The sequence below is a fragment of the Danio rerio genome, chromosome 5 (genome assembly GCF_049306965.1).
Source record: "Danio rerio strain Tuebingen ecotype United States chromosome 5, GRCz12tu, whole genome shotgun sequence".
Lineage (NCBI taxonomy): Eukaryota > Metazoa > Chordata > Actinopteri > Cypriniformes > Danionidae > Danio > Danio rerio.
The window spans coordinates 67,953,067-67,966,423 of NC_133180.1; the positions used below are offsets into that span (position 1 = coordinate 67,953,067).

A 13,357-nucleotide genomic window follows, 5' to 3' on the forward strand; every position below is an offset into this window, starting at 1 on the left:
GTGTGGGCCTAGTCATGACCCCTTTAATGTATTTTAAATAGGTGGATTTTAGATGATTTAAGTATGGTTCATGGTATATATATATATACATTTGTTGTGTTTCAGGCACAAGAAGAGATGGCGTGGAAGATCGCAAAGATGATCGTCAATGATGTCATGCAGCAGGGACACCATGGAAGTCCTGAAGTAAAAGCAACAAAAGTACATTTCTATTAGTTTTGTCCTCACATTCACCAGATTTAGTCTCTTGCCAAATTGCAATGCTCTAAAATGTTCTTTTATCTGGTTATTTGAAGATGGCATTTATTCAGATTTATTCATTTCAAACAAACTAAATGCAATAAGAAATGAGCAATGGAAAAATATTTTGTAAATACGTAAGAGAAGCGAGAGGACAATTTACTCAGTAAAAATTGTAGATGTTTGCAGGTTCGAGTCCCAACTGGGCCAGTTGACATTTCTATGTAGAGTCCAAAGACATGCACTATAGGTGAACTGAATAAACTAAATTGGTTGAAGTGTATGACTGTGTGTGTGAATGTGTATGGATGTTTCCCAGTACTGGGTTGCAGCTGGAAGAGCATCCACTATATAAAACGTATGAATAAAGGGACCCTTTGAATAAAGGGACTATGCTGAAGGAAAATAAATGAATGAATGGATGGATACTAATTTACCCAGTAAGGAACATTTTGGCATTCTGGAAAAGTTTACCATGTAATTACATTTATTTAGAGAAAAACACTAAGCCTTAAGATTATTGAGGCAAACATCTTAGTTAATAGTCGGTTAAAAGTGCAAATTTGTCCCCACACTGAAGTGCACTTTAAAAAATGTGATTTGGTTAATTAAGTTACCCTATTAGTTGTTACAAAGTTAAGTGGATATAACAAAAAACAATTAAATTGTCACAGAAACCCCACAAGAATTGCGTTATTTCAGCTCATTTTAAATAAGTAGTTTGAACAAACCCCTGTGTTGCGTGTTTTATTTATTGATTTGATTGATTTATTTTTCCAGCTATGACCGTCTGTGTGAGTGTGGGCGCAGCTCCTGATGCCCTCCTGAAGTGAACGGCCTGAAGACGGAACACTCAGCCGAGCTGCATTAACATATCCGTGAGGACTGATCGAGGCATTCCATCACTTCCTGCATGTGACCGTTTGAGAGCGTGAGTGTTTAGGTTTGCACACTAATAGCCAAAATACGATCCACCCCCAAGGATATTTGTGTTTATTATTATTATTTGATGAGTAGCGAAACAAGTTGGACTAAATACGCAGAGCTGTTATGCAGCAGACCAACGCTCAGAACAAGACTGAATGAACACTGAATTTCAAAACCAACTTCTTACCATGTTGACCAACAGGAAGCGCTTGGTAATCTGAACAGGAAATGGTGTATACTTAAAGGGATGTTTCATCCAAAAATGGAAATTCTATCAATGTTTACTCACACTTTGCTTACTTTGAGTTTTATGTTAAACACAGAAGAAGATATTTTGAAGAATGTTTAAAAACTGTAACTATTAAACCCATACAGTGTTAAAAACGTTGACTCAACTTAAAATTGTAAGGCTGCTTGCTGCACAGGTTTTTTTTGAGTTGACTCAGCTTTTAACCCAATAATCGCACTTGACTCAGTTTAAGTTGAGTCAACTTAAAAAAGCACGGGGGAGTTGCCTTACAGTTTTAAGTTGTGCCAACTTTTTAACAGTGTAGCATTTGTTTTTTACTGTGGATGTCAGTAGTTGCAGTTGCAGTTTAAGCTTCAAAATATCTTCTTTTGTGTTTAAAAGAAGAAAGAACCACAAAGTTTTGGAACCACATAAGGTAGATTACGCTTAGAAAAGGACTTTTACTATTACTTATTTACAATCAGTTGAAACAACACAGTTCTTAATTTTTTGGGGGGACAACTTAATAATGTTCAATCCATTTCAATTTCTAAAAAGGATTAAGTTAACTTAATTGATTTGTGTTGGGACAAGTTAAAGGAATTAAGCTGAACCCAGCATTTTTATAGTGTAAACAGTCATTTTTTTATTTTTGGGTGAACTATCTCTGAAAATGTTTTCCCTTCCTCAACTTAGTTCTTATCTGACACGTTTCTTTTATCCTTCCTGTAATCTGAACAGGAAATGGTGTCTACTTAAAGAAATAGTTGATCCAAAAATGGAAATTCTGTCATCGTTTACTCACATTTTGCTTGTTTGAGTTTCTGTTAAATACAGAAGGAGATATTTTGAAGAATGTTTAAAACCTGTAACCATTGACACCAATTCACTGTAAAAAAAAAAAAAAAAGTGACAACTCAAAATTGCAAGGTAACTTGATGCATGTTTTTTTTTTAGTTGACTCAACTTTTAACACAAGTATTGTACTTGACTCGGTCGACTCAAAAAGCACTGCAGGGAAATTTGCCTTACAATTTTAAGCTCAGTCAACTTTTTTAACAGTGTATCATTTGTTTCTTTTTACTATGGAAGTCTGTGGCTGCATGTTTTCAGCTTTATAATATCTTCTTTTGTGTTTAAAAGAAGACAGAAACACAAAGTTTTGTTTAGTTTGTTTACACTACTTATTTAAAATCAGTTGAAAGCACAATTCTTAATTTTTTTTTAGGGGGGGCAACTTTATTTGTTTTATGTTCAATCCACTTAAAAAAAAGATTAAGTTAACTTAATTGATTTGTGTTGAGACAAGATGAAGGAATTGAGCTGAACCCAGCATTTTTACAGTGTAAACAGAGTCATTTTTCATTTTTGGGTAGACCATCCCTTTAAATGTTTTCCCTTCCTCAACTTAGTTCTTATCTGACACGTCTCTTTTATCTTTCATGTTCACTTTTTAAGAAAGAGTGGTTATGAAATGCCTAGGCTTTTTATTTAGTACAGAAAAACACAAATGCAGAAATACCCCGGATGGCTGTGTACAGTTTTATTTCGATTTACGGTATGCCAGTCGGTCATTGTCTGAGGCTGTTCTGTCTGTCTCTCATGGATTTGAAGCGACTGATGTTACAGTTCGAACTGGAATGAGAACCAATGACCCTTCTCTCCCTCTCCGACTCTGTCCGCATCTGATTCTAGACTGTAGAGATACACCGAAACTGAACTGCTAGAGCAATGTCTATGCCCGTTCTGTATAAATGTGGTTTACCGCCATATATTAATGTTAGTTCTTTTATGGTGATTGACTGTCTTCATTTTTCTTCTTCTTTTGTATGATATGTCAAACTCTGTCTAAGCAAATCTCAGTGATGACTGTTCATTTTCAAACGTGTGCTTGGACATGAAGTTATTGCTTTGGACCTCATTGAGATGCAGACGAGAAACAGGCAAAAGACTTTTGGTACTATGTACCACTAATATGTTTTCTGACATATATGTGTACTTAATCTATAATATATTTAAATGTGTTTGATTTAAATACATATATTGTTGAAATGTCTCTCGACGCATTGTCTTTTTTTGTTAGATTGAATAAGCATTTGCACTCATGCTATAAAGCTTTCGACAAAGTCCATATTTTAGATTTCAAACTGCACTTATACAGTGCATCCGCAAAGTATTCATAGCGCTTCACTTTTTCCACATTTCTTTATGTAACAGAATTATTCCGAAATTGATTAAATTAATTTATTTCCTCAAAATTCTGCACACAATACCCCATAATGACAATGTGAAAAAGGAGTTTTTGAAATTGTTGCAAATTTATTAAAAATAAAAAACCTGAAAAATCACATGTACATCAGTATTCACAGCCTTTGCTCAATTCTTCTTTGATGCACCTTTGGCAGCAATTACAGCCTTAAGTCTTTTTGAATATGAAGCTTGGCACACCTGTCTTTGGGAAGTTTTGCCCATTCCACTTTGCAGTACCTCTGAAGCTCTATCAGGTTGGATGGAAAGTGACTGTGTACAGCCATTTTCAGATCTCTCCAGAGATGTTCAATAGGATTTAGGTCTGGACTCTGGCTCAGCCACTCAAAGACATTCACAGAGTTACTTTGATCTCAGGTCCAGTCTGAGATCAAGAGCACTCAGAAGCAGGTTTTGATTCAGGATGTCTCTGTAGATTGCTGCATTCATCTTTCCCTCTATCCTGACTAGTCTTCCAGTTCCACTTCCAGTTGCTGCTGCCACCATGCTTCACTATAGGGATGGCATTAGCCTGGTGAAGAGCGCTGCCTGGTTTTCCCCAAACCTAACGTCTGGCATTCACTCCAAAGAGTTCAATTTTAGTCTCATCAGACCAGAGAATTTAGTTTCTTATGGTCTGAGAGTCCTTCAGATGCCTTTTGGAAAATTCCAGGCGGCGAGTGGCTTCTGTTTGGCCACTCTAATCAGGCCTGTATGGTAGTGGATTGCTGCACAGATGGTTATCCTTTTGTAAGGTTCTTCTCTCTCCATAGAAGAACACTGGAGCTCAGACAGAGTGACCATCGGGTTATGATCACCTCCCTGACTAGAGCCCTTCTCCCCCGATCACTCAGCTTAGATGGCCGGCCAGCTCTAGGAAGAATCCTGGTGGTTTCAAACATCTTCCACTTACGGTTGATACAGACAATTTCTTTGTCTTCATGCTTGGTTTGTGCTTTGACATGCACTGTCAACCCTGGGAGCTTATATAGACAGGCGTATGCCTTTTCAAATCATGTCCAATCAACTGAATTGACCACAGGTGAACTCCAATTAAGCTGCTGAAACATCTCAAGAATGATCAGTGGAAACAGAATGTACCGGAGCTCAATCTAGAGCTTCACGGCAAAGGCTGTGAATACTGATGTACATGTAATTTTTCAACTTTTTTATTTTTAGTAAATTTGCAACAATTAAAAAAAATATTTGGTCCCACTTTATATTAAGTGGCCTTAACTACTATGTACTTACATAAAAAAAATAAATGCAATGTACTTACTGTTTTTATAATGTATTTGAGAACACTTGTGGTGCTTTTGAGTTGGAATAGAGGTTGGGTTATGGACAGGTTTGGTGGCATGGGTAAGTTTAAGGGTGGGTTAAGTAGTAAGGGATGGTCAACAGTGTATTTACAAATGTAATTACAGAAGTTAATTACAGATGTAATTACATACATGTATTTAATCAAGCATAAGTACAAAGTAAATACATGTATTTACACAAAAAGTACATTGTAACAAACTATTACTTCCTATGTAAGTACATATTAGTTAAGGCCACTTAATATAAAGTGGGACCAAATATTTTTTCACATTGTCATTATAGGGTATTGTGTGTCGAATTTTGAGCAAATAAATGAATTTAATCCATTTTGGAAAAGGCTGTGACAGAAAAGAAATGTGGAAAAATTGACTTTCTGTATACACTGTATTAAACTTAATTTTTTTCCTCAAGAGCAGGGCTTACAGAGAAAGATTCTCATTGGCTAGGGAGTTCACTTTTGTGGAAAACTATTCATTAAAATACTCCAGGATTGTATTCATAATACAAGGAATTTCTGGAATATCATGGAATTTTAAAAGTCTATTCAAGACTTTCAAAGTTGACTTGATTTTTATTTTGTCCTAAGTCATAAAATATCAGGGAGTTTTGTTCCCTGATATCTGGTTATAAATACAGTTTTATATCGGCAATATCATGGATATCATGGCAATATCATTTTACCTTCTATTTTATAAGAGATTTTAATCTTAACATTTTAAAAATATTTTTGATCACCAAATATTCAAACATTGTAACATTACAAACTAAAAACGTTTATTTTATAAAAATTATGCCTTTTAAAGTAGTAGACCTTAAAACAGTTACTGTTATAAAAATACACGTGTAGCTTTCAATTTCTAGTTTCAAGCTCAAACCGAGCATCAGAATCGGTAAGAAAGGTGATTTAAGTGACTTTGAACGTGGCATTTTTGTTCATGCCAGACGGGCTGGTCTGAGTACTTCAGAAACTGCTGCTCTACTGGGATTTTGATGCACAACCATCTCTAGGATTTACAGAGAATGTTCTGAAAAAGAAAATATCCAGTGAGTGGCAGTTCTGTGGGCGCAAATGCATTGTTGGTGTCAAAGGAGAATGGCCAGACTGGTTTGAGCTAATAGAAAGGCAACAGTAACTCAAATAACGTCTCGCTACAGTCGAGCTCTGCAGAAGAGCATCTCTGAACGCACAACGCTTCCATGACCATGTCCATACCTTTATGTCCATAGTGTACTCTTCTTCTGATGGCTACTTCCAGCAGGATAATGCACCATGTCATAGAGCACGAATCATCTCAGACTGCTATCTTGAACATGACAATGAGTTCACTGATTGTACTTAAGTGGCCTCCACAGTCATCAGATCTCAATCCTATAACGCACCTTTGGGATGTGGTCGAACGGGAGATTCACATCATGGATGTGCAGCCGACAAATCTGCAGCAACTGTGTGACACTATCATGACCATATGGATTAAAATCTCTGAGAAATATTTCCAGTACCTTGTTGAATCTATGCCACGAAGGATTAAAGCAGTTCTGATGGCAAAAAGGAGGCCAACCTGATACTAGTAAGGTGTACCTAATAATGTGGCCGGTGAGTGTATTTGAAAGATAGTACGGTATGTTGATGAAGGGGATCAGAGACCCTGGAAGTGATGAAAAAAAAGGATAAAAATTATTTAAATGTGTTTCACAAACATATGTAAATCAATTTTTACACCATATTAATAATTTTCATCACAAACCCCTCATACAAAAATGTAAATGCCATCGACAGGCTTTCATAACAATCCAAATGATAATTAATAAGATTAAAAATAAATATAAAATGTTATTTGGAAAACTTCAGTTATTCTATATCAAGGTACACTTTTACTGGTTCAGCCGTTATAGTACATGCTTAAGTTTTTATTGTTCATTTAAATATGTATTTGTTTTAAACTAATAAATAATATGCATAACATTTTATTCTTTTATTCAGATTAAATAAGGAATAATAAGGAATTTGCCTATTTGGATTGTAATCATTTTCAAATTAGATAATTACTATTTTATATGTTTTTTTTTGTCATGCTAGTGTAAAATCCACAATTGTTCATGTGAATTTTTATGGCATTATTTATTATTTAAATGATTTAATAATTTATCATTATGCTTTTGCAAATCCAAATTTCCACAGACCCCCAGGACTCAAGACGCAAGTTTGTAAACATGTTTTAGCCAAATATAACTATAAAACTCTATATTTGATCAATTACAATGACCAATACTACATCTATTTAAGTTTTTCCCCATTTCTCCATATAGTGCAAAAAACAAAAGCGCCCAGAATAAGTACATCATCACCACCAGAGGGCGGTGTAAGACACGATAAGCTTTTGCACATCAGTCAAAAGAATTCCTAATACGAGATAAAGCTCAAATATAAATCTTTACTGTTGTTTACAGCGTATAAGTTAAGATTGCTGTATTAAAATGGTTTTATACTATGTGGTTTAAAAACATTAATAACTGAATTTTTTTATATTTAGATTTCTGAATAAATAAGGATTTCATTGCTGTATGGTTTGATAAGATAGGACAATGTTTTGCTGAAACAACTATTTGAAAATCTGGAGTTTAAAATATCTATCTAAATACTGAAAAAGCACCATTAAAGTTTGCACATTGCTAATAATAAAAGAGTTTTAATGTAGGAATTTGCAGTAGGGAAATTTCTAAATATTTTCATGAAACATGACCTTTAAAAAATCTATAATTTTGACCCATACAATATATTTGGTTATTGTCATAAATATACATGTGCACAGTAAGACTGGTTTTGTGGTCCAGGGTCACATAATATGGGTGCAAGTCTGTTGAGGCTAAATTCAGGACATACAAACTATCATGAATGCATGACTTTATTACTCTTTTACAAAAGAGAGGCCTTGAAAATCACACAAGTATTAAATTTTTTTATGAATCAAAAACTTGGGCGGCGCAGTAGGTAGTGCTGTCGCCTCACAGCAAGAAGGTCGCTGATTCAAGCCTTGGCTGGATCAGTTGGCGTTTCTTTGTGGAGTTTGCATGTTCTCCCTGCATTCGCGTGGGTTTCTTCCAGGTGCTCCGGTTTCCCCCACAGTCCAAAGACATGCGGTACAGGTGAATTAGGTAGGTCTGTAGTGTATGAGTGTGAATTAGTGTGTGTGGATGTTTTCCGGAGATGGGTTGCAGCTGGAAGGGCATCCGCTGGATAAGTTGGCAGTTCACCCCAGATTACTAAAGGGACTAAGCCGAAAAGAAAATGAATGAATGAATTCATCAAAAACTTATTTAATATATTTCAACAACTAAGCATATAGGATGGCATTATGAATACAAAAGTAAAACAGAAAGACAATATTAAATAATAATAAAAAAATAAATGGTCAGACTTTATTTTGATGGTCTGTTTGTTGAATTTAGTTAAGTATTAAGTATTGCATCAACATGTCAACTAATTCTCATTAAATTATAAGTAGACTGTTTGGTTGGGGTTGGTGTAAGTTGACATGTACTTGCAAAGTATCTTGAATGTCAGTATTAATATTGACATTAAGATATTAAGCAGACAGTCTACTGTCTACTGGACCATTCAAATAAAGTGTTACCGAATAAATTTGACATAAAATCATAATAGATCAAATTTAAGTGAAAATTAAGGGAAAATTACAAATTGGGCTATTTAAAAGATCACAGTTTCATTTTTTATTTAATTTTTTTGGTTGAGTAGCTTTATTTAAGTCAGACAATTCTGCAGGTGGGCCACGTGTGAACAAAAGTGGCATTTGTTAATTAAATATTTTCCCAATAATAACAAATAATCGCCTTTATATTCTGTTATGCTTATCAAAAGAATTCATGAATCAGAAACTTTCTATTTTTATTAATGCTTCAAGTAACAAACAAACACACACACACACACACACACACACACACACACACAGGAAAATAGTAATATAACAATCATAGTAATAATTTAACAAAACAAAATAGATAATAATTCAAACATATAGAAATACAATAAGAAAGAACGAGGATAATTAAATAAATTAATGTTTGCTGTTTGTTCAAACTACTTTTTTTTTATTATCTTTGGGGGTTTTTTTTGTGAAGGGTTTCATTTTTTCATGTTGTCTCAAGACAAATGGATTGTGTGAACCCCAGCAATTGTTTTTAAAATGTATTTTTAATTATTTTTTTTTTACAGTGTATGAAAAGGAACTACAGATAAAAGACTTATGCATCAGTGATAAATCCAAAAACTCTGAACACATGACATGAGCAGTGCCTGTGACTCCAATTTGTAAAAAAAGAATAAGTTAATTTCTTTATGTTGTCTCAACACAAATCGATTGTGAGGAACCCAGCATTTTTTACAGTACAAGATAAGATAAACAACTAGAGCAGGGGTGTCCAAACTCGGTCCTGGAGGGCCGTGTCCTTGAGAGTTTATCTCCAACTTGCTTCAACACACCTGCCAGCAAGTTTCTAGCACAGGGGTGTCCAAACTCTGTCCTCCAATCAAGCTCTTTAATAGAAACTTCTAGGTGTGTTGAAGCAAGTTGGAGCTAAACTATGCAGGACACCGGCCCTCCAGGACCGAGTTTGGACATCCCTGCTCTAGTATATCTAGTACAGGGGTGGCCAACCCTTTTCCTGGAGATCTACCTTCCTGCAGATTTCAGTTGCTACCCATATCAAACACGCCTGAACCAATAAATTAGGACCTGAACACCACGTGATAATTACAGGCAGGTGTGAATAAGTTAACTTAATTTCTTTATGTTGTCCCAATACAAATCAATTGTGTGAAACTTACCCTTTTTTTACAGTATAAGATAACATAAGATAAACAACTACAGAGGAAAAACGTATGCATAAATCTCTGGACACATTCGCAGTGATGACTTCAGCTTGTAAAATGGAATAAGTTAACTTAATTTCTTCATGTTGTTTCTTCATTTCGTCAAATCGTTTGTGTGGAGCCCTGAATTTTTAGAGTGAAAGATACGATTAGATAAACAACTACAGAGGAAAGTCTGTTGAATCAGCGATGACTCCAAAACTCTGGACGCATTCGCAGCGGCGGTGACGCCCACCTCCATGTGACCGAGAAACAGGCGCTCAGTGCGGCGCAGTAAGTTTGAGCTTCACTCCTGCAGCCGGAGAGGATGAGGATAAAGATGATGCTAAGATGAGCGAGTAAAACGCAAGCAGAGCGGACTCGCATCTTTTACTACACAGTGAGCACCTGCTGGCGGCGGTTCTGAGTGCTTGAGCTCTGGGTGTGACGGCTGTCTTTTGTCCACCACCTGCTTCCCATCAGATAAATTACCCGGAATATCTCCTCCACTCAACCGGATCGCGCTGGAATTACATTGGACTCAAAAGTTAGGCGTGTGTTATTCGGCACTCTTGGGGTTTTTTTGGTAACTCATGTGTGTTTGCGTGATTGTTGGTGCTCGTCTGCTGTGATTGAGCGCCAGATGCACGCGCTGTTTGACCGCAACTGGAAAGGGCTGGGAATCGATCTGTCTCCGCTCTCGTCGCCCCGCGCCGCCGCGAGGATGTTCAGCTGCGTCGGGTGTTTTTGGGTTCTCCTGTCCTCCGCCTTGGTCGCGATTTGCAGCTTCAGCTTCATCTCTCCCGCGTGGATAGTGAAGGAGCATCCGAAAAACCATAAGGATTCCGTGAGTTTCGGGCTCCTGTGGCACTGCTCCGAGTCTCTGGATCACATGTACAGATGTTACACCTTTGGCGGGCTGGGCAAATTTCAGGAGATTCCGTCAAGCTCTTGGCAGGTAGGACGAGTTTTGGATGAATGGGAAATAATGGAGGAAAGTACTAAGCTGTAAATGTTGAAGAAACCGCAACTTTTGAGTACAACTCTGCCTGACAGAATTAGCTTATATCAATGTCAGACTTCAAGAAGCAACCATGCATGAAATTTGTTTGAGCAACAGAAAATCAAAGTTTTATGGTTAAAACATCAGAAAATCTAAAGGTTTCATGGTTTAAAACAACAGAAAATCTAGAGTTTGATGGTTAAAACAGCAGAAAATCTAGAGGTTGCATGGTTAAAATAATCTACTGAGAAAGATCCCCATTATACATTGATATAGGAATTTGCAGTATGGGAATATATTCATGGAACATGATCTTTAGGCTATAATATTTAATAATACAAGGTTATTTTTCTTATCCAAATATTATATTTAAAAAGAAAAATGCTTAAATTAATGCATTTAAAGAGATATAAAGTTGTATAACAAAAGCACATTTTTTTTAATTAATAAACATTAAATTTTAAACACCTTTTATAATTAAACGCTTTAATATTTTTATTACTTTGATTTTTATTTTGCTTGAATGATTTTTTATAATGTTACATTGATCCTGTTTTCCATCCTGTAAATTTGCCAATATATTTCTTTAAAATTGGCATCAACATCAAATGAATTAAATATGTCAGAAAAACAAAACATTACCTTTTAGAAGAAATGTGTATTTAAAGTAGGACTGCTGTCTGTGTTAGGCTCCACAGCAAGTATTTCTATCATTTTAAAGCCATAATTCACCCAAAAATGAAAATTTGTCACTAATTCTTCAACCTGCACTTGTTTTTGTTTATTTTTTCTGTTGAACACAAAAAAAGATTCTTTAAAGGGTGTTGGAAGCCAGTAACGATTGACTTACATAGTTGAAAAAAACAAAAAACAAATACTATAGTCGTCCATGGTTACAATATTTTTGAAAGCAGCTCACCAGAAGAAAAGAAACTCAATCAGGTTTGTGACAAGCGAAGGATGAGTAGATCACAGAATTTTCAGTTTTGAGTGAACTATAATTTTAGTAAAGTTTTATATATGCATACATATTTTCATAGGCGAGGCAGTGGCGCAGTAGGTAGTGCTGTCGCCTCACAGCAAGAAAGTCGCTGGGTCGAACCTCGGATAAGTTGGTGGTTTATTCCGCTGTGGCAACCCTGGATTAATAAAGGTACTAAGCCGACAAGAAAATGAATGAATATATTTTCATTCATTCATTTTCTTTTCGGATTAGCCCCTTTATTAATCTGAGGTCGCCACAGCCGAAAAAACCGCCAATTTATCCAGCACATGTTTTACGCAGCGGATGCCCTTCCAGCCACAACCCATCTCTGGGAAACCTCCATACACACTCACTCACACTCATACACTACAAACAATTTAGCCTACCCAATTCACCTGTACCGCATGTCTTTGGACTGTGGGGGAAATCAGAGCACCTGGAGGAAACCCACGTGTATGTAGGGAGAACATGCAAACTCCACACAGAAATGCCAACCGACCCAGCCGAGGCTTTAACCAGCGACCTTCTTGCTGTGAGGTGACAGCACTACCTACTGCTCCACTGCGTTGCCCTATATATAAATGCTTCAGACAAAGGATGTCTGACATTTTGCCTAAAAAATGTTACTTTGAAAATAAAATTAGCTGATAATTCACCCTCAAACCAAGATGTGTGTGACTCTTCTTCAGCAGAACAATAAATAAGTTATTTTAGTTGAAACCCTGTTTTTTGGTGATTCATGTAATGCAAGGAAAACAACATACATTTTGTTACTCCTCTTGACACGACAATGCATTGAGGTCTTGAAGCAAAGCAATCAGTCCGTGACAGAAACTGAAAACTACTTTCAACAGGGGTTCCCAAACTTGGTCCTGGAGGGCTGGTGTCCTGCAGATTTTAGCTCCAACCTACCTCAACACACCTGTGCCGAAGTTTCTAGAAGGCCTAGTACAGGAGTGCTCAACCCTGTTCCGGGAGATCTACCTTCCTGCAGATTTCAATTGCAACCCATATCAAACACACCTGTCTGTAATTATCAAGTGCTGATCAGGTCCTATTTAATTCAGTTCAGGTGTGTTTGGTCAGGGTTGGAGCTGAACTCTGCATGAAGGTAGATCTCTGGGAACAGGGTTGAGCCAACACAATCTCACGGCAATTCATAACTTTTTCATTTAGTGGCTAATTCGTATGAATTCGTACAATTTAGTACGATTTGCTTATCCCCCAATGACGGTTGGGATTAGGGGTGGGGTCAGGTGCCACGCCTCCTTTTAAAAATAGTACCATTTCGTACGACTGAACTCGTACGAATTCGTACGAATTAGCCACTAAACTGGCAAAACGTAAAATACTTGCGTTTTCTCGTGAAATCAGGCTGGGTTGAGCAGCCCAGACCTAAGAGCTTGGTTAGCCCAGGTGTAATCGGACTTGGAACTTAACTTTGCAGGACCGAGTTTGGGCACCCCAGATTTACAATATCTTTACCTGTTGTCTTGCTTCAAATGCTTCTAATTGTTTGTAAAAGTCCACAATTAA

The 13,357-nt window shown here is 36.5% G+C and overlaps 3 protein-coding genes and 1 long non-coding RNA gene across 8 annotated transcripts in view; 3 read left to right on the forward strand and 1 right to left on the reverse strand.

The window, feature by feature from the left end:
* Positions 1-3,452, forward strand: part of akap10 (A kinase (PRKA) anchor protein 10) — a 36,107-nt gene extending 32,655 nt beyond the window's left edge. For 2 of the 4 annotated variants that reach the window (XM_005165576.6, XM_005165577.6), the window contains exons 14-15: positions 106-201; positions 1,021-3,452. In XM_005165576.6, coding sequence (XP_005165633.1) covers positions 106-201; positions 1,021-1,026 — 102 coding nt within the window. In that variant the 3' untranslated portion in view covers positions 1,027-3,452. The remainder of the gene's footprint in view (positions 1-105; positions 202-1,020) is intronic. The other 2 variants (XM_009301915.5, XM_068221544.2) reach the window with 1 other exon arrangement.
* lrwd1 (leucine-rich repeats and WD repeat domain containing 1) overlaps positions 1-13,357 on the forward strand; it is a 779,065-nt gene that overhangs the window by 581,955 nt on the left and 183,753 nt on the right. The gene's annotated exons all lie outside the window — the stretch shown is intronic.
* lhfpl7 (LHFPL tetraspan subfamily member 7) overlaps positions 10,143-13,357 on the forward strand; it is a 239,496-nt gene continuing 236,281 nt past the window's right edge. The window contains exon 1 of the mRNA XM_001338138.10: positions 10,143-10,791. Coding sequence (XP_001338174.3) covers positions 10,477-10,791 — 315 coding nt within the window. The 5' untranslated portion in view covers positions 10,143-10,476. The remainder of the gene's footprint in view (positions 10,792-13,357) is intronic.
* On the reverse strand, positions 10,715-12,801 carry LOC141385650 (uncharacterized). The gene is made up of 2 exons (XR_012406446.1): positions 12,269-12,801; positions 10,715-11,938 (listed from the first exon to the last, which is right to left on the reverse strand). It is a non-coding gene; the product is annotated as an uncharacterized lncRNA (long non-coding RNA).